Genomic DNA, 18,667 nt, shown 5'->3' with positions numbered 1-18,667 from the left:
AACTTCGAGAGTTAAGCATGTAGGTGGTAGAGGATAAAACCACAATCAAACTAGGGGTATGTACAATTAAGAATCTTATTACTCTTCAGTTTCATCACTCACGAAGAACAAACGAGATTACTAATATCTAAGTGTGTATGTGAAATAAAGTCCAGGAATTACAAATTAGAAAGAAAAAAAAAACTTAGTACAATTTCTTAGGTGTTTTTAGTTTTATTTTTCCATCAGATATGAAATTTCACCTTAGTAATTTGCAATTTTGCATAATGAAAGTTTGCATTAAAATTTAACATATATATATCGAGATGAAACTTCAATTTTAATTGGAAAATAACATCTAATAACCTAATTAACTGCATTTAAGTTTTATCCTTAAAAATTATCAATCCAAAAAGCCAGGTGCAAAACTCCTACCAGGGTCCCACCACCAATAGCTTCCAAAAAGAAAAGTGGATAACGTTAAAATAATGTATTCGTATATCTAAACGTAACTGCCCAGAACAAACAAATACAAAACAGCATCCGCAGGTGCAGAGCCTTCAAAGTTCAAAGATTGTCTGGACAACTGTAATTTAAAAGATACAGTAATTCTACTTGGAGAATTTATGACAACAATCCAACAATCTTTGTACATCTGTCTCACTGACAAGAACTTCAGCATTCCCATTATTCTTGGCGTTCTCCTTTTCAGCAGTCCACTGATTCAGAATACTGATGATCCTTCTGAGCTATTGTTTGCAACGGTAAAGGGAAACAACAAATAAATAGCAAAGCAAGCATGTACATAAATAAGCATAGTCAGTAGGTATGGTTGGCATTTTGTAGTTAGACACATTTGGATGGCTAGATAGACGTCTAAAGGTCTAATGCTGCAGAAATAGAGACCATCAATCTAAATATGCAAAGCTCGTTAGTGTTTTTGTACCCTTCTTAAGAATTTCCCTTTAGTAAGAACATTGACACTCACAATATATATAAGTAAAATAATAAATGTCATGAGTGGATTCTACAAAATTAGATACAAGCTAACAGCCAGTTGTACCTGATCTGACAATAAATCCTTTTTAACATATAGCATCATTATAAATTGGAAAAAAAAGAAGCCCTGCATTGTATGTTAGGCTGGAAAACATAAATATAAACTAATTGCTAATGTAAATGATACTTTGTTGAGTATATATATCATTCTTGAGTTGTCACATCATCTAATAAGTTTGACTTTGCTAATGACCACATGAGAGGACAATGACATAACATATCATTAAATGTAAGGTGTAAACCTTTTTTATACGGACAACGTATTAAATTAAATTATTTTGGTTTCAATACAAGTATTGTTTTAACTCTTCTAATGACGCATAAATTGGCACTCTTTTTCAGGCCAGCCAATAGATTGCAAGAGGAATAAAAATGGATTCTTAATCATGATAGCATAGATAGGAATGAAATTAAATTCAACATCTTATTTATAAGAAATTGAAATCTCAATCCAAAAAATGTGATTCTTCCCATTTCAAAATTCAAATAGTGTCATCTAAAGGGGGCCTGAGAATCACAAACAGCAAATTCAATTTTAACTAACTTAAAGGGAGGATACTGATGTGTCTCTAGCATTTGCTGTTGAGCCAAGAGAAGACAAGCTTTCCTGTTCATGACCAGATTCAACTTGTTGGTTGAGAAGTTCATCTTCAATCAGATCAAGTTTTCTGACAAGAACTGAAACATAGTGATGTACTCTTGAAGGGCTCATTTCAGTTTCCCTAATTCTAACCAATATCCTAGCAATTACATTCCAGAGTGCATTTCTTGCTTCCACATCATCCGAAGCAAAAGGGAATATATCAAGCAGACCTTCTAATAGATGCAGATCTGGATTTACCATTATATTAAATAATCTAGACTCAGAAAACAATACAGAGTGAATTGAAGTTTAAAAATGAGAGTGAAGGAGATAGTTTACCTTGTGATATCTTCAAAGCATGATCAGCAACATCAGATAACATATTTGCAATGAGAACTGCAGCAGTACCACAGCAGTTCCCAACCTGTAGAAGATATCACCAATTCATCATAGTTTTCAGTTAGCCAGATCATCTCATTCCTTGTCAAAACTCAAGTTTTTTATTAGCCATAAATTGATCCAGAAAATGTTATGAAATAATTATAACTGCTAAAACACTAAGAAGATGTTGGACTCCCACAGCACTGGGTCTCAAAATTCATCGTTAACAAAAGTTTGGACAGCTTGATTAAGTTGGCATCATCATGAAACTCTCTTTTATCGTCAATATCAGTAACTCCTTTTTCTTATTTGCTTTTTGTGAGGAAATGTCAGAAGTAATGTACAGTTGTACACTGTTCAACTGATGCTGCTCAAAGGAACAAAAAAAACATTTTGTCCACTGATAAAGAGAGAAAGATTCTTAATTTAAAAATATAAGTCTTGTAATGCATCTTGGAAGAAGAAAAAAGATAGTAATTTTTTTGGGAGAACTTATTATGATATTTACAAGAGTTCTGTGGACATAATTTTTCTGAATTTGCAGATCATGAAATTCCAAATTATTGATATCAAGAGTTGATGTTGTGTAAGATGCATCAGTATTGAAAGTGTTAACTATAACAATGTACCTCAAATTTATCTGGGAACTTAACCAGATCACATATTAGTTGAAATAGCTCTGTACTTGAACAAATTTCCTGAGAATGATCATCCATAACAGAATGGGCTTCAATTGCACGAAGAATTAAATCAAGAATTGAGTACCTGAAATATTAAGATATGAGGTTTGTACCAATTCCACCAGATAACTAAATGGAATAGTTATCTGCAACAGAAATGCGAGAGGGAAACAAATTGCAAGACAATATATTTTACAACCATTTGCCAGTGATGTCAGAAATAGAATCCGAGGATAATAGGAACTGTGTAATTTCATCAGTGCAGAATGGAGGATTGTGGATCAAGGTACCTTTGGGTATTCTTTCTGTCATTAATTTTCTGATCTCAAAAGTCAAGAGACTGATCAATATATTTGCCAAACCAAGCTTCATCATAGGTGGAAGAAGAGCATCCACAACTTTCTGGTGACTTTCTAATATAGCCAAAATAAGCCCAATGATCTGTTAAAAAGTAGAATGATGAAAATGTCAAAAGAAAAATCAAAATAAACATATTATTTCCCCTCTGAAATTATTTAAGTTTCTTGTGCATATATTACAAAACATGCTTTTAACTAAGTCTAGTGACTTAACAAATTGTACCTCTATAAAAGTAAAAAAAGTTGAAACCACCCTGTATTAATACCAAGTATTGATTACCTTTACTAAAAGCTGAAGGTTCAACGTATTTTCTGCAATCCATAATATTTGACATAGTATATGTTCAGACTGCAATGCCTCAGCCCATGTAATAGATTCACCACTTTGAAGACCCACAGTCAACAAACTGTTCCAAAAACTATTTGTAAGAAAAGATTGTATTTTGTAAGACAAAGGCACTTATGTCATAAAGTAGTGTGATACCTAATTTACAGCATCACACAAATAAAATTCTTGAGGTAAATCAATAAAAATCATGTCTTTTTCCTGTCCATCTATTTGGTTGGGTGAATCCGTTATCCGTGTGTATCTTTTATAGTACAAAGAAAGAGGACAAAACATCCTCTAAAAATACAAAAAACAGAAAGAGCAAAACTAGAACCAATGAATCATGTAGCAAAGCACACCAATCTTTCTGCATGTCTTTGTCTGAGACAGCAACAGCTCTAGAAACATCATGAACAGAACACTGGAGGTTGTCAAAGAAAGCGCCGTTTAAAATTCTGGCCATAAACAGCAAAGAATCACCAAGACAGAACATTACTAAAAAATCTTAGCTTCTCTATTCCAGCCAAAACCTCTGAAATTAGCCAAGAGAAAGTGCTGATGAAAATCCTTAGGACAGATAATGAGAGTTAAAGAAACAAATAAAAAATTCAAAGAAACGAACACAATAGACAATTAATAATTAGATAAGCATGCAACAGATGCATATTATTTCTTAAAAGACAAAGACAGAAACATTTGATACTAGCAGAGTGTTTTTTTCTCACTGAAGTTAAGCATTGTTAAACAGAAAATGAAAATAGCAGGCATAACAAGAAGAAAAAAGGCATAAAATAGGGAAACAAGAAGTCATGTAGATTTGGTCCTTAACAAAAATGAAGGTAATCAGATATTCCAATTCCAAAAGCTGACAAGAAATACATTTGCAAAAAATGCGTCATACCAGCATGTTTCACATAGGCATTGAGGATCATCCATAAACAGTTTCTCCACAATTATCTCAATCAGTCCTTTTGTTGAGATTATATGCTTCATTGGAACTTCATGACAGGCAAGGTTCCCAATAATTCCTATGCCAATTTCCTACACCATACAATAATCCAAAAAAACGTGACCGAATAAATAAGAACTTAATCATTTGATAGTATTATGCAGTCTGAATAACATTGACTTACGGTAACACGCTCTGATTTGCAAACAAGTAGATTAGCTAAAAGAACTTCAAGTATGAGATTCTCCACCTGCAGTATTATGCCGAGTAACCATTTCATTTCCATTTATGAGCAATAACACAACTGAATGGTTGAAAGGCAAACAATAGATGTGTTTAGGTCTCTGCTGCGTAAGAGAAAGTATCAAGGATCGTTTTAACGATTAGGAGCTTGGTGGTTGATGCTGGGCAGCATTGGAAAGCATGCTTTAGAAAACATTCAAATAATCATCTTTTGTCTTCCTACAAAGATGACATGAGGGAAGTTTGAGACTTATGACCAATTTGGTGTAAGAAAAGTTTTCCATTTCCTGTTTTCACTACTAGTTGCAATTCTTGAAAACAGAAAAGGGAATGTAGGAAATGAAAACAAATTGTGGCAGTACAGTACATCAAACCTGCTTAGAAGATGTTTTGAAATGAAACTACTATATAATATGAAGAAAGAAACTGAAATAAACACAATAAACCAAAAACCAGCATTGATATACCATGAGTTCCGCGTGTGTTTTACTGGCAGCTAAATCCCACAAAATGCAACCATATTCCTCCCACGCGTCTTCTCCGACCGAGACACCGGAATGTTCAATTCCATCACCAGTATCTTGACATTCTCCACGCGAAAATTCAGCGGAAACATCAACATCCATATTCTCAGATTTATTCTTGGACGATTTAACGTTTTCATCACTCGAAACAGAAGCAGAGGGCGAAGCCCCTTCTTCTTCTCCTTCTTGATTAGGGCCAAGTGAAGCAACTTCACTCAAGCTACTCCGAGAAGCAGAATCCAACGGCAGAAGCTTTTTCTTATCAACAAGATTATGTAACTCGGATCAACTGTCGTTGATAAATCAAAAAACTGCATCAGGAGTAATCATTCAAAACAATCACTGAATATCACTTCAAAAAAAAAAAAAGCAATCATATTTTTATCTCAAATTTTGTAACTTAGGCGGAGACACTGATGAGAACCTCGTGTGACGGAGCAGAAGGGTGGTGCATGGGGCCACCCTGCTCTATTTCTTCTTCTTCTTCAATAATTGGATTCTGCCGGAACCGCCATGCTCCTTGTTCCCTCCAATTTTAAAAATTCATGAGAAATATCGATTTCATCCACACGTGCGTGTGCCTGCCTTCATTAATCTACCAAGAGTTAGAGAGAGGCGTTGATACCATTTTTTTTTTTCTTCCGAACTTCTTGTGTACATCATGGGCCAATGGGCCTGTAATATGTTCAGGCCTAGCCCAAAATTTACTGTTGGTGGGTCGAAGCTCAACGAGCAAAGTCCATCACTGTCAACTACACGAATAAATAAATAAATATATTAAATATTTATAACGGAGACGAAGAGAACTGTCGCCTTCCAATCCTCAACCAAAAATAATTCGAATGTCGTAGGCGAATTTCAGCCACAGGTGACTTACACCAAAACTATCGGCCACAAATAATGCATTTACTCTTAATTTAACAGATAAATAGTCAGTCATTTTCGTCCCATGATGCACAGGACACTGATAAATTTATTTTTGGAAGAAGAAAATTTAAATTTTAATTCCAAAAGTGAAAAAGAAATAAGACACAAATTTATCCATATGTTCATTTTTGTTTGTTGCCGTTAATTAGAGAGCCTACATGACAAACAGAAAAAATTAATATAAAATAAATAAAATCTATCTTAATTTTGTTATTATTTAATATTGTCAAAATAAAAATTTCAGACCAACAAACAAATTATGCTTATTAATCAATATTATGTTTTTTATTATGTTTGTTTTAATTTATGCTTATTTTTTTTTTATTTTTTTAGTGTTTAGTATAATGTTATATTTGCAACGGAAAATGAAAATTAAATTATATTTTAAAAAATAATTATTTTTGTTTTTAAATGTATAGAATGTTCATAAATTTTTCAGGTAAATTCTTTCATGAAACGTAACAACTGAAAATTAATGAATGAATTGATTTGTCATATTTTTTTATTTTTAAAGACTAAAATTTAAATTTTCATCTTTTAAAAAATAAATTCTTGAACATTCTATGCATCTAATCTAATGACGAAAATAAATATTTATTCTATTTTAAATTTAAATCAACAGATAGAGTTACTTTTTACTGTGTTCAATTTTTCTTACTTGAGGGACTTAATCCAGAAAAATAGAGTTTCGGACAAATTCACTTTTGGCACTTTTCGGTAGTTATCCAATATCTATTGTCATTTCTTCGTTCCGTCAACTTCATCAGAATATTATAATATTATTACTATAAAGTTTTCAGATAAGTAATTAATTAAGAGAACCATGTTATCTTATAATAATTAAAAAAGATCAAAGTTGGATAAATTATTCACCTGTTCCGTTTTGATCGTTACGGACACAGCTTCAACTACCTCATCCTCCCTGCACGGCATGCACGATCACCATAACCACAACCATAGCCATAGCCATAACTGCACCTGAACTAAACCACGCTCACATGGCGTTATCTTGGCCGCACGTGCTGCAGTTTCGGTCTCAACCTTTGCTCGGACATGCTAACTGCGTGTTCTTCTCCGATCTCCCCGAATCCCGCTCTCTAGAACTCTCGTGCAGTGATTCCTACACTCTGCTTCGCCGGTGCAAGATCTCCGGTCATTCTCCGGCGACGGTGAAACCGGCGGTGAAATGCCTCAGCAGATCTACGGAGGAGAAGCAATGGAGCGACGCCGAAACCGCCGTATCCGACTCGGACGAAGTTGCTGATGAGCCGAATGACCAGGAACGAACTTCCGCTCCGACAAATGGTCGCTTTGAGTCGCAGAGGATTGCTACCACTTCTTCCGGCGATTCTCTCTCTCTCGGAATTCGAGAACCGGTTTATGAAGTTCGTTCTTGCAAGCTCTCTTTTTTTTAATATTATGAAATTTAATTGTGGAATTTCGGCATTTTTCCTGCTCCAGCTAAATGAACCAAAGTCTAAAACCTTAGGATTGAATTAGCAGCTTCTTAATTTTATTGCATCTTCTCTAGTTTTATTTATTAGTTTCCGTTTTTTTTTTTTTTATCTCACGGGTTTGTTATGTTTTGTTTCTCCTTTTATTTATTTGAATTGCGAAGGTTGTTGAAGTGAGGTCTAATGGGAAAGTATCAACTAGAAAAATCAACAGGAGACAACTGTTGAAGTCAAGTGGTAAGTAAAATGCATCTATGTCTAAGCTTGAACTTGAGAATACTTAATACTCTGTGCCGCTATTATCTTATCACGTTCTGTTATTCATGCTAGTATATTGCTATTATTATTTCACTTTTGATGAGCTCAAAATTCAAAGGAGTTGCTTATAAACATAATTATAATAGAATTTGCATAACTATTGTTTTTTGATGGGTCAATGCATCTGCATCGTGTTCTATTCTTCTTTTGTGCAATGATACCCTTTCATGTCGAGTGCCTTCTCCTATTTATATCATTCATTAATTTTCTAAATTCTATGTCCTGTTTAATTATTCAGGTCTTCGTCCACGGGACATTCGAAGTGTGGATCCTTCATTGTTTATGACAAATTCAATGCCTGCGTTGCTGGTAAAGTTTCTTCTTTTTTTCCCCTATCATTTCTTAATACGTTGTATGTATAAATGTACGCATCCAAGTTCATGAAGATACTCATGGAATGCCCCGTTGTCCATATTAATGTAAACTGTAAAGTCCACATATTGTTGCCGAAAATTTGTATGCTTCATTATATAATTTAAGCAATATATTTTATCTTCTTTTTCATCCTCATCCTCCCCGAATTGCTGTAAACCACTGCCGGTTACATTCAAGTACGCAGATAGGTAACAATGTAACATTCAAAACTAGAGTTGTGCCCTAAAAGTGGTGGGGTAAAAACTACATGAGACATCACTAAGAAATAGGAATCTAAGCAACCTATTATGAAAGTTGATGGATAAGTTGTTCTTGAACAATGTATTACATTGTTAATAGAAATTCAGCCTCAAAATGAATTCATTTATGGTTGGTTGTATATTTATACACACACAAACCTTTTATTTTGTAAAGTTTACCCCATATGCTGTAAAGATGAATGTACAACATTGATATGGTTTGTTGCCTTTATCAATTAATTTATCTATTCCATTTCTTTGTCTTGTATTAGGTCCGGGAGTATGCTATACTTCTAAACCTGGGTTCACTACGAGCAATAGCAATGCAAGATTGTGTACTTATATTTGACAATAATGGGTATTATTTTAATTTATTTAATTCTGCAATAATTCATAAATTATGGGATGCGTCACCATCATTATTCCTTTGATAAAGTAACAGAGTACACTAAAACCTTCCGTTGATATTTATCAGTATAGGAGGGAAAGCGTTTTTAGAGACATTGCTGCCTCGATTGAACCCCAAGATCAACAACGGAGGGCCATCGATGCCCTTTGAACTTGAGGTTAGTCTGGAATTTCAAATTTGCTTCTCCATTAAGAATCCTGATTACTGCATAGGAGAAAACAAAATAGAGTTGCAGTCACTTCCTGACACACTCTTGTGCACTAATGGTATAACCTTGAGTTCTGCTATATCATTGAGACAACAAGCAGATCAGCAGTCCCACAAGACAAGAAAGAAAAGAGAAACTGATTTGAAATTGAATATGGTTTATTTCAAAGGTTGAAATATGACAGTCACCTGGTCGGACTCAGGAATGAGGATAGAGTATGAAAATAAAATGCATTTCTTCCCAATTTTATTCTGAGGATTAAGTATAAACAAGATAGATATTAGAATTATACTTCAGTATATATTTATGGCTCAAGGTTTGGTAAACTTAAAGATGGTGGTTGCAGTGGAGTTTTAGGAATACTAGTATAAACTAATGACGATAGTATACCTAATAAAATTACAAATGCAGAAGGCCAAGAAAAGTGTGGCCTTGAACAGAAAGCACATAGGGGACTCGTAACTGTTTTTGACTTTTGGGCAGTCAATTTCCAAGTAATTGGGTCCAAGGGTTGTTACTTGTGGCAAATACACTCTTCAAAGAACTTAAGGAATTTGAATATGACTGTTGATGTGCGCATTCATATAATGAGTTGGTTACTGTGGGCGTAATTTTGTATATTGTTGAATCATCATTTGGCTTGTCATCTTATGCATACTGTTGCAAACTGTCTTCCCCTTAGTCATTTGGTGGAACTTTCAGGTTGTTGAAGCAGCATTGCTTTCAAGAATACAGCGATTGGAACAGAGATTGATGGAATTAGAACCTCGTGTGAGTATGGGAACACAGTGAGTAACTGAGTATATTTATGTTAATTCTTTGTGTGTGTATACTCGCAGAATGCAGATGTTTGCGTCTTTTTTTTTAAGTAGTTATTTCTAAACCTGTCTCTGAATAAAAACTGGTAGGAAAATTTTGGCTTTATCTACTATTTCCTGTGTAATGTGTTATGGCCACTCTGCAGACATTCTATAAGATCTTAACTGTATCATAAAGTGCATGTGCATCTCATGGTACTTTGTGATATACTTTTAGCATAGCACGCATGCGGAGGCAGAAACTTTCTTATTTAATATTTTATGGAGTATATTGGGTATTTGCTTTTGGGGTTAATGGCAGATTATACATTTACTTCTCTCCTTCTCTGAATTCACTCATTGATTGGAATTTTCTCTCCGACTCTCCCTCTCCCCTTTGGTCCTAGGTACAAGCTCTTCTTGAGGCATTGCCAAATCGGTTGACTGGTGACATATTGGAGCAGCTTCGTATTAGCAAACAAACTTTGGTATTTTTTGTCTCTAGATTTTTTTAACCAATCTTAAGTGGTTCTGGATAAAATTAGATATTTATTTGCTTTCTGCCAAATTGCTAGGTTGAGTTAGGTTCTAAGGCAGGAGCTCTCAGACAGATGCTGCTTGACCTTCTGGAGGATCCCCATGAAATACGCCGTATATGTATCATGGGAAGAAACTGCACACTTAGTAAAGGAAACAATGACATGGAATGTTCAGTGCCTTTTGAAAAGCAGATTGCTGAGGGTAAGCTATTTCAATTTTAAAAGTGTTTTTTGTTTCTTACATCAATATGGATCTTTCCATTCCACTGTAGAGCTATAACATAGCTTCTCATTTTCTTTTTTTCTCATGATATATAGAGGAGGAGGAGGAAATAGAAATGCTTCTGGAAAATTATCTTCAAAGGTTATTTTCATTCCAAATATGAGCATTACATTTCATAATTGATTTTTTGTGTGTGTACTAACATGTTGAGGATTTATAATTTTATATGATATCTGTAGTACACCATGCAGCATTATTACATAGAAGAAACAAGTCGAAATCAAGAACCTTAACACTTCACCTACCATTAATATTCATACGCAAGACTTCCATGTTGCATTCCCATGGATATCCTGAAGACTTTCTGTTAAGATGCCCCACATAGGCTAGGGATATGATCCAAGTGGTCCTTGAGTTAGACCCAGTCCATTTCTTTTACTCTCTAACCTATATTACAATATCCGAATCTGCATTTAGAAACAAGTCTCATAAAGCTTTCAAACTCCATAAATGGACTTAGTTTATTATTCTAGCCAAATGCCAGTTGTTTTTTTGTTAGTAATGATTTCATCACAAAATTGATTTCTCTTAATGCACTTACAGATGTGAATCTTGTCATGGTCAAGCTGAAAGGCTTCTTGATTCTGCAAGGGAAATGGAAGATTCTATAGCTGTCAGTTTGAGGTTTGAACATCTTTTCTCTCTCTTGATAATTGATTGTAGATAAATGCATTGAAAGATTATATAATTTGATGCTAGGAACTTTAGTGCTCTTCTAAAGCCACGAATATGCCAACCTTGGGATTGTGTTTGGAGTGCCATCTTTGGATACAATGTGGCAGCACAGTCTCAGAATTCACATTAGGCATTGAACCATTTGATTTCCTATATTGTCAATGAGGTCAAAGTCATGGTATAATATTATGTCATTTAAGGACTTCAAATATTATACCATGATATTTTGAAATTCTTGATGGATCTTCCAATCAGTAACCTGAGAGTATGTCGGTTCCTTTGTGCAACAGTCTTCCAATCAGTAACTTGAGAGTATTGCGCATGTAGTCAGTCACCATAGATTAGGTTAAATATAAACTCTATTCAAGAAAAGCAATTTGTTGACTTCAATAACTCTATCTATTATTAAAAACGTTCTGATAAAATTGATTTCATTCAACAGTTCACGAAGGCTTGAGGTTAGCAGAGTAGAACTGCTTTTGCAGGTTGGAACATTCTGTGTGGCAATAGGTGCCCTTGTAGCAGGTACAGAGTTTGGGTGATTATTTGATGCAATATATGCAATGGGTCGTACAAAACAAGCCATAGTTTTAACCAAAATTGGTTTCACATTATTTACATTAAAATTAACAAGTGAACTTGAACTTGGTTAGTTATAAATTTTGTTAAGGGTTTAGATGGCATCCAAACAGCCCACTGCATTCATTTCTTAAAATTTAATAAAATATTATCATTTAGTTCTGAAGTTTGGCTAAAAATATTATTGGGGGTAAATACTGAGGAGATTTTCATCAATGGGCTTCGAGCACACCACATAAGTGAACCCGACACCAGACTTATACTCCAACAAACATGCATTCTACCATTTAACATCTTGGGTGCATGCTATATAAAGTTGGCGCTATCATGATCATGGCTCCATTTTTCTGTTTTAATATACTTATCTATAAAGGACTTACAAGATTTAGAATAGGACGTACTCAACTTGATATTAGAAGGAATGTTACAAAGGAACATGCAGGTTACATAAAAACTTTTGGTTATACGGCACGAATAATTATGTTAGATGCAGGGGACTGTTGATTATCTTGGAGAATATTATGTCTGTTACCTGATTTTATTAAGATATATTTTGGTGACTTCAGGTATATTTGGCATGAACCTGAAGTCCTATCTTGAGGAACATGTGGTATGTGAATTGGTTTCTGAAGTCTTATACCGTGCATGATTTGCTTGATTCTTATTGGAAGCTATTGCCAGTCAGCCTTGTTAAAATAACCATTTTTTTTTGGATCTGATGCAGTTGGCATTTTGGCTGACAACAGCGGGGATAATTATTGGTGGCATTATTGCTTTCTTTCTAATGTATTCCTACCTCAGGGCTAGGAAAATATTTTGATTGGAAGAAACTTCAAAATTAGGTAACTTTAACCTGTTTCCCTGGCAACACAGCTCTGAACATTTTTTCTTCTTCTGAGATCTCGAGTATGAAACAAAGCTGTGGATCTATTATCTTGAATTGCCAATATAATATCTTTAACTCATGATATTTTCAAGTTTTCTAATGACCTTCGAAGGTTTAGTGATCAACATAACCACAATCTGTATCAATTCCTCCGAATCTGAAGGGAATCTAATTCCTTTTTCAGGTGATGTCAGGTTGTGAACAATAGTAAGCACCCAACAAATGCAGTGATTTACACGACCGATGATCAATCATCCAAAATGGCTTCGACCGTATGCATGATGGTACTCACATTACTGAGCGGTAACGAGCATTAGTTTTTATTCTTGTTTTGGAGAGAGAGAAGGGGGGGGGGGGGGGGGGGGATACATTTTTTCTTATTCTTGAGTTAATAATGTATATGGCTATGACAGTCATGACAGATTGTCAGCCTTCTAGAGATCGTCCGACTATTGTCTATGTGGGGGTGTGTCTTGTGTACACTAAAACATTATTCAACTTACAATGTTATCTTTAGGTTCAAGGCACTCCATCATAAAGGTAGTTGAATGCAGACTTCAATCAACATTTTAGTTGGGTGGGTAGTATGACAATGTCAACCAAATTTTGAGAGAAGTGATGCGCGTCTAAAATCAGTAAATCAAGTAATGGTAGCAAATGATGTGCACGATTACATAAGGTGCATTGATTGAACCGCTTAAGAAGAAATTAAATAGTGTAAACTTTGCACCATAAAAACCATAAACCAATATGTGGCTACTTCAATTATCGGCTTGACTGACTCCTCATTCTCTAATAAAAGCCGGTGATTCAAATTCCTTGCTCCAAGGTCGCATGGCCTACGAACATTTGTTTACTTTTGGTTACCTGAGCTGGTCATGCAAACTGAACAACTTACATGTGGCTTTTCAAAGACGTAATTGCAAGATTTACATCCAGATTCAGTCCATATTAAAAAATAATAATCAAAATATCAATTCCTTTTTCCTAATGCTTAGATCTCGTATTTTTTTCTCTCCATGAATGCTGATTTTGTTTTTCTTTTTAAAAGTATTATTTAAATTCCTGTATTTCGTACTCGTACTAAGTACGAGTCATTAACTAATTGTTAAACTGATTAAATCACTTAATAACTGTCTATAGTTCATCACTTACTACTACAAAAAAAAGGTTCATTACTTACTGAGGTTCTGGTAGGAAGTAGTTGATTAAATGCATATACGGAAAAGATTGGTTTATCAAAAATAAATTAGTTCTTCAAAATGAGCTGGGCTAAATATGTACTTAGCATTAAACATATTTAATCTAGAAATATCTAAAAATTTATGACACGAAGTGGTTAGATTGGTTTAATAATTAAGAGGTCTTTATGAGAATAAACAACCAATTTAATCCTTCATAGTCACCTATATTACCGCATGAGTTCTTTAAAAGTTTAGTAACCAAATTAGTCCATCCAAATTTCTGTCACCAATTCAGTCCTTAGAAGATTTTACTATCAAATTAGTCTCAAATATTTAATGTCACTAAATTAGTCCTTTGAAAAATCTTTTTATCACCACTTTAGTATCACTAGTTATACAGCTTAGAAACAAATATAGAAACTCTGATTCGGCAAAATATATTAAATCTATGTACATGCTGAATCTGAAACTCAGTTTTAGGTTAAAACTCAGACGTGAATTACTAAAAACAAAACGCCAAAACTAGGAAACAAAAGATGCAGTTGATAAAGTTTACAGCAACAAAATCTGATATTGATACATAAGAAAAAATAACTCATTCAAATGTACAGTTCGAACCCCTCAGATATAGCAGTTCTGAAAAGATGAAAATCTAACCTAGGGAGAAGCCTCAAACAAATTCTCCAAAAAGAGGAAAACAAACGTGCTTATATAACAGTGTGCTTTCTACTGAATGTGAAGGAAGCTATCTTTTAGACATTATCTGTAATAGGTGAATTAGCTTCCTTACAAAAGGCTTCCCAAATGACAACCTCATGTATGACCTAAGCTGCATGCTATGCTTAATATAACAGTTAAATATAATATCACGCTCCAAGGACCATCCATGATTGCCATATAAACAAAAACAGGTGGTATACCCCAACCCAAATAAGCCACTATGCTTCTATTCTGATGGCTTCATAGATTGGAACTCTTTGAGTGGCTTTGGATTTCCATCTATGGCCATATTCCCCATGCCAACTTCCACAGCCTCCTGCTCAGCTTTTTCCCTCTGCATTTTTTCAGATATTTCCCCTTCAATAGCATCATGCTTCACAGCAGTCAATGAGGGCTCAAGAGTCTGGGGACCTGCACTGAACCAAGGATGCTGAAGGCATTGAGCAGCAGTTGGCCTCTTTTCAGGGACAAAATCAAGTAATGGAAGAAGGAAATCGGTCATGTTATTTGCTTCTTGTTCACTGAAATCATACTTCTCTGTCAGCACCTTATTAAGAGGCCAGAAACGCAACCGACGGATGTGCCTCAAATCTCCATATCTGTTGAAAAAATCTCGGGAATAGCATCCACCAAGTGCAATCTGAAAGCAACAAATGTTCAATTTTTTTGGAAGGGAACAGATAAAGAATTGACAATGATCAATTAAAAACAGATTGCAGTAAACAACTACCATATTGTTTCTTTTTCAGAAAGCAGAAGAATTCATTAGAACAGCACAAGAGTAGAATATAATACCATCAGCAAATTGTCTATAATATGTTGGAATAAGTTTTTCTTGATCATATCAATAATTCAACATGCAAATTGATAATAACAATTCAGATGTTCTACAGCCAAATGCCAAGCCTACCTTGCGAGGCATCATCCCAAGAAGCTCCATCATCAATGCCAGATGATCCTGTAGAGTAAATTACAAAATGTCAACTTGTTTATTCATAGATTGAAATTGAAGTCCAAATAACCACAGCAGCATTGCACATTTTTATACAATTCGCACAGGAAAATAGGAAATGATGGCATTTTCAATAGTATAAGCAAGACAGTATACCAATTGGAATGTATAAAAATGTCATACAAAATTGAATTTTCCCATTGCATAACAATAAAACCAAATGGTTAAGGACAACTTCTACTCTCAGAAAAAAACATGATAAAAGCTAGTTTTCATGGTCAAAATAATAATGATAATAATAATATTAACAGCAAACATTAGAAGATTAGAGCAAGAAATGAAGCCAACCAATTCTTTCAAAGTCCAAACAGGTGCACTTACCTCATCCCTATCATAGTTGTCACCACTATGAGGATCAAAAAGAACATCGCCAGAGGCAAGCTCAAAGCAAATGCAAGCAAAGGACCACAGATCTGCTGGAGTTGAGTATTTAGATCCAAGAAGAACCTCAGGACACCTATACTGCCTTGTCTGAATATCATTTGTGAATTGTTTATAGGTCCAACAAGCATTACCAAAATCAACCAGCTTGCACTTAAGATCAACAGCTTCGAGCAACTTCTTTCTTGTAGAGCGGCTACCCCTCCTATTACCATGACTTCCTTGAGGAATATCTTTATTTTCAGAAGTCTTTGTCGATTGATCTTTCCTCACAGGACTATTAGGTTTAACTTCACCAGGTTCTACACTTGGTTTCACATCATTACTACAATCATCTTGCTCGTCAGGTGCTTTGGAATCCTCCTCAACTTCCTCAGCATTTTCCTTCCCAGCACAGCCTTGAGCAGCCTTTTTAGCCTTTTTCCGCAATTTCTTTTTCTGATTCTTGGTCAGATCTCCATTCAAACTTTTATTTTCTATTGTTATCCCATTCTTGGTCACAGTCTTATCCTTCGTGTTTGGAAGGATAAGTGGAATGCCTGATCTTCTAGGATCCTTAGATGGATCTATTGGAGACAAAAGCAAGACATTCTCAGGCTTTAAATCAGTGTGTATTACAGAAAGCTCACGATGCAAGTAATCCAAACCCACCAAAATATGGAAACAAATTTCCTTGACCATGGGAAGGGGAACTCCTCGATAATCACTATATTTGATAAGTGTGAGAAGATTATCTCCAAGGAATTCAAAAACCATACAAACATGCTGGCCATTAGGTCCTGAATGCTTAAAGTGATCCAAAAGCTTTACAACACATTTCTTGTCATCTGGATCCCCGTCAGCAATTTGTTTAAGAATCTTTATTTCATCCATTGCCGCTTCAGTGTAATGCTGAGCACTCTTTTGAATTTTTAAGGCAACATATCGCTGCAAACAGACAATTTAAAGCATCACTAACAAAGTTCCAAACTATAGATTGCCGCATGTACGTTAGCATGGTATTGAAAGAATGAAAAATAACATGGGCCCTATTTGGATAAACTTCTCCATAAGCCCTTATAGGAGAAGAAAATAAGAAGGAAAATGCATTATTTTACCTTCTTATTTTTCTTCTCCTATAAGTGCTTATGGAGAAGTTTATCCAGAGTCATAGTCCTAAAGTGAATTCCCACCTAATCACAGGAACTCTAGTGTCACACAACAGACATGATCACTTAGAAAGAACAAGGGCACAAAAAACCGAGTAACTACTTGCAAAATTTCTTAGCTGATCTGAATAAGAGAGAGATCAATAGTCAGAATAAAATAAAACAAAAGATCAAGCAGTTGAACCTCCTGAGATCCTTTTATCAGATGAGTTTTGAGAATGATAGTTTTTTTTAAGAATAAAATAAACAATTTCTTTCAATCAGCAACAGATGGGTGCAAGGTCAAAGCCAGACCATTGTTAATTATTCCATAGACACAAGAAAAAAAAGGATGATAAATATAAATAAAAGCACACACTTCGTCCAAATCTCTCAACCACAAACACTACTCCACAACCCAGATAAAGAACAAAACTCAAACTCTCTAAACTAATTGTAAATCGTCAAAAGCATTCATTTTTATCATCCCCAAGTTGTGCTGTGAGGAAACAAACAAAAGGGCACGCACCGATTTGTGAGTGTCCCAAGCGAGCCAAACAGTGGAAAAATGACCCCAACCAAGCTTGCTCTGCACCACATAGCTCCCATTCTTGAAAGTGTCACCAATCCGAACCGCGTGGTACCCTCCGCGCCTGTAATCTTCGGTTCCTTCGTCCTCCGAACTGTAATCACTCACCTCACTACGGTCCTCCGCCATTGAAGGACCTTCAAACACAAAACCACTCTGAGACAACGGAAGAAAGAAATTGAGGAAGAAGGATTGGAATTTCAACGAGGATGAATCGATTTGACCAATGTTGGTTGCGGATGAGAAATGTTGGAGTGAGATGGAGGCGAGAGAAGGCCTTGAATTCAGTGAACGGTGGAGATGGGAAATTAGGGTTTTTGAGTTGGTCTTGTTGCCGGGAAAACAACGTAAGAACTAAGAACGGAACTTGTCTCATATACGTGACGTTTCACCATTTTAAATACTCCGGTATACAATAATTATGTCATGATAAAATTTTGGATAAAAAAGTACTTTTGTTTTTAAATCAGGATAAACTTTACCCTCCAAACAATAAAAAGATGTAACAAATTTATTCATCCTTTATCTTTAAAAAGCTTATATTGAATCATGTCAATAAATTTTTATTATACTAATTTGTCATATATCAATCTATTTAAGAGTAAAATCTAATTTAATCTTCATTTTGGTCTCTTCATTTTATTATTACAAGTATAGCATTATATTATATATTAAAAAAAATAGAAAAACAAGCATAAGTTAAAATAAACATAATAATAAACATAATTTATCTGTTACTTTGATATTTCTAATATGACAACACTAAATAATGACAAAATCAAGTTGAGTCTCATTATTTTTAAGAATTAACTTAATAGTTATGTATTTTAATTGGATCTTGTATTTTGTTTGATCTCATATTTTGGGTAAACATAATTTA

At 34.7% G+C, this 18,667-nt stretch overlaps 3 protein-coding genes across 5 annotated transcripts; 1 reads left to right on the top strand and 2 right to left on the bottom strand.

Moving 5' to 3' along the window:
* Window positions 1-454: 454 nt before the first annotated feature.
* On the bottom strand, window positions 455-7,018 carry LOC100807553 (uncharacterized). 3 transcript variants are annotated; one of them, XM_026124710.2, is made up of 11 exons: window positions 6,886-7,018; window positions 5,510-5,837; window positions 5,029-5,396; window positions 4,503-4,568; window positions 4,271-4,410; window positions 3,322-3,448; window positions 2,973-3,123; window positions 2,632-2,700; window positions 1,961-2,045; window positions 1,598-1,869; window positions 455-728 (listed from the first exon to the last, which is right to left on the bottom strand). In XM_026124710.2, the coding sequence occupies exons 3-8, from the start codon at window positions 5,185-5,187 to the stop codon at window positions 2,660-2,662; spliced, it is 684 nt and encodes a 227-aa protein (XP_025980495.1). In that variant the 5' UTR covers window positions 5,188-5,396; window positions 5,510-5,837; window positions 6,886-7,018; the 3' UTR covers window positions 455-728; window positions 1,598-1,869; window positions 1,961-2,045; window positions 2,632-2,659. The 3 variants fall into 3 exon arrangements, with proteins under 3 accessions (XP_025980495.1, XP_025980496.1, XP_025980497.1); XM_026124711.2 differs by having other exon boundaries at window positions 2,632-2,767; window positions 5,029-5,374; XM_026124712.2 differs by lacking the exons at window positions 5,510-5,837; window positions 6,886-7,018 and having other exon boundaries at window positions 4,503-4,780; window positions 5,029-5,169.
* On the top strand, window positions 7,011-13,304 carry LOC100807024 (magnesium transporter MRS2-11, chloroplastic). Its single transcript, XM_003539398.5, has 14 exons — window positions 7,011-7,397; window positions 7,631-7,703; window positions 8,023-8,093; window positions 8,671-8,756; window positions 8,874-8,964; window positions 9,718-9,786; window positions 10,220-10,300; window positions 10,388-10,553; window positions 10,670-10,715; window positions 11,178-11,258; window positions 11,752-11,834; window positions 12,455-12,498; window positions 12,613-12,730; window positions 12,959-13,304. Exons 1-13 carry the CDS (start codon window positions 7,011-7,013, stop codon window positions 12,706-12,708), a joined length of 1,374 nt encoding a protein of 457 aa, XP_003539446.1. The 3' UTR covers window positions 12,709-12,730; window positions 12,959-13,304.
* A 1,205-nt stretch (window positions 13,305-14,509) lies between these two features.
* Window positions 14,510-18,172, bottom strand: LOC100791829 (SRSF protein kinase 2). The gene is made up of 4 exons (XM_003540163.5): window positions 17,728-18,172; window positions 16,012-16,998; window positions 15,589-15,636; window positions 14,510-15,318 (listed from the first exon to the last, which is right to left on the bottom strand). The coding sequence occupies exons 1-4, from the start codon at window positions 17,914-17,916 to the stop codon at window positions 14,905-14,907; spliced, it is 1,638 nt and encodes a 545-aa protein (XP_003540211.1). The 5' UTR covers window positions 17,917-18,172; the 3' UTR covers window positions 14,510-14,904.
* Between the last annotated feature and the right edge of the window lie 495 nt (window positions 18,173-18,667).

Source organism: Glycine max, chromosome 12 (assembly GCF_000004515.6).
Source record: "Glycine max cultivar Williams 82 chromosome 12, Glycine_max_v4.0, whole genome shotgun sequence".
Taxonomy (NCBI): Eukaryota; Viridiplantae; Streptophyta; class Magnoliopsida; order Fabales; family Fabaceae; genus Glycine; species Glycine max.
The sequence above is the reverse complement of the archived record's forward strand: the minus strand, read 5'-3'. Positions and strand labels throughout refer to the sequence as shown.

What these genes read in the sequence shown, in the direction of transcription:
- LOC100807024 (XM_003539398.5), top strand. Translation starts at nt 7,011, where the DNA reads ATGGCGTTATCTTGGCCGCACGTGCTGCAGTTTCGGTCTCAACCTTTG. An exon ending in TGAAAAGCAGATTGCTGAGG is followed by an intron (nt 10,554 to 10,669) that starts GTAAGCTATTTC and finishes CATGATATATAG; the next exon opens with AGGAGGAGGAGGAAATAGAA. An exon ending in CTGGAAAATTATCTTCAAAG is followed by an intron (nt 10,716 to 11,177) that starts GTTATTTTCATT and finishes ATGCACTTACAG; the next exon opens with ATGTGAATCTTGTCATGGTC.
- LOC100791829 (XM_003540163.5), bottom strand. Translation starts at nt 17,916, where the DNA reads ATGGCGGAGGACCGTAGTGAGGTGAGTGATTACAGTTCGGAGGACGAA. An exon ending in CTTGGGACACTCACAAATCG is followed by an intron (nt 16,999 to 17,727) that starts GTGCGTGCCCTT and finishes GTCTGTTTGCAG; the next exon opens with CGATATGTTGCCTTAAAAAT. An exon ending in ACAACTATGATAGGGATGAG is followed by an intron (nt 15,637 to 16,011) that starts GTAAGTGCACCT and finishes TTTACTCTACAG; the next exon opens with GATCATCTGGCATTGATGAT.
- LOC100807553 (XM_026124710.2), bottom strand. Translation starts at nt 5,187, where the DNA reads ATGGATGTTGATGTTTCCGCTGAATTTTCGCGTGGAGAATGTCAAGAT. An exon ending in AAACACACGCGGAACTCATG is followed by an intron (nt 4,569 to 5,028) that starts GTATATCAATGC and finishes ATAATACTGCAG; the next exon opens with GTGGAGAATCTCATACTTGA. An exon ending in ACCTTCAGCTTTTAGTAAAG is followed by an intron (nt 3,124 to 3,321) that starts GTAATCAATACT and finishes ACTTTTTAACAG; the next exon opens with ATCATTGGGCTTATTTTGGC.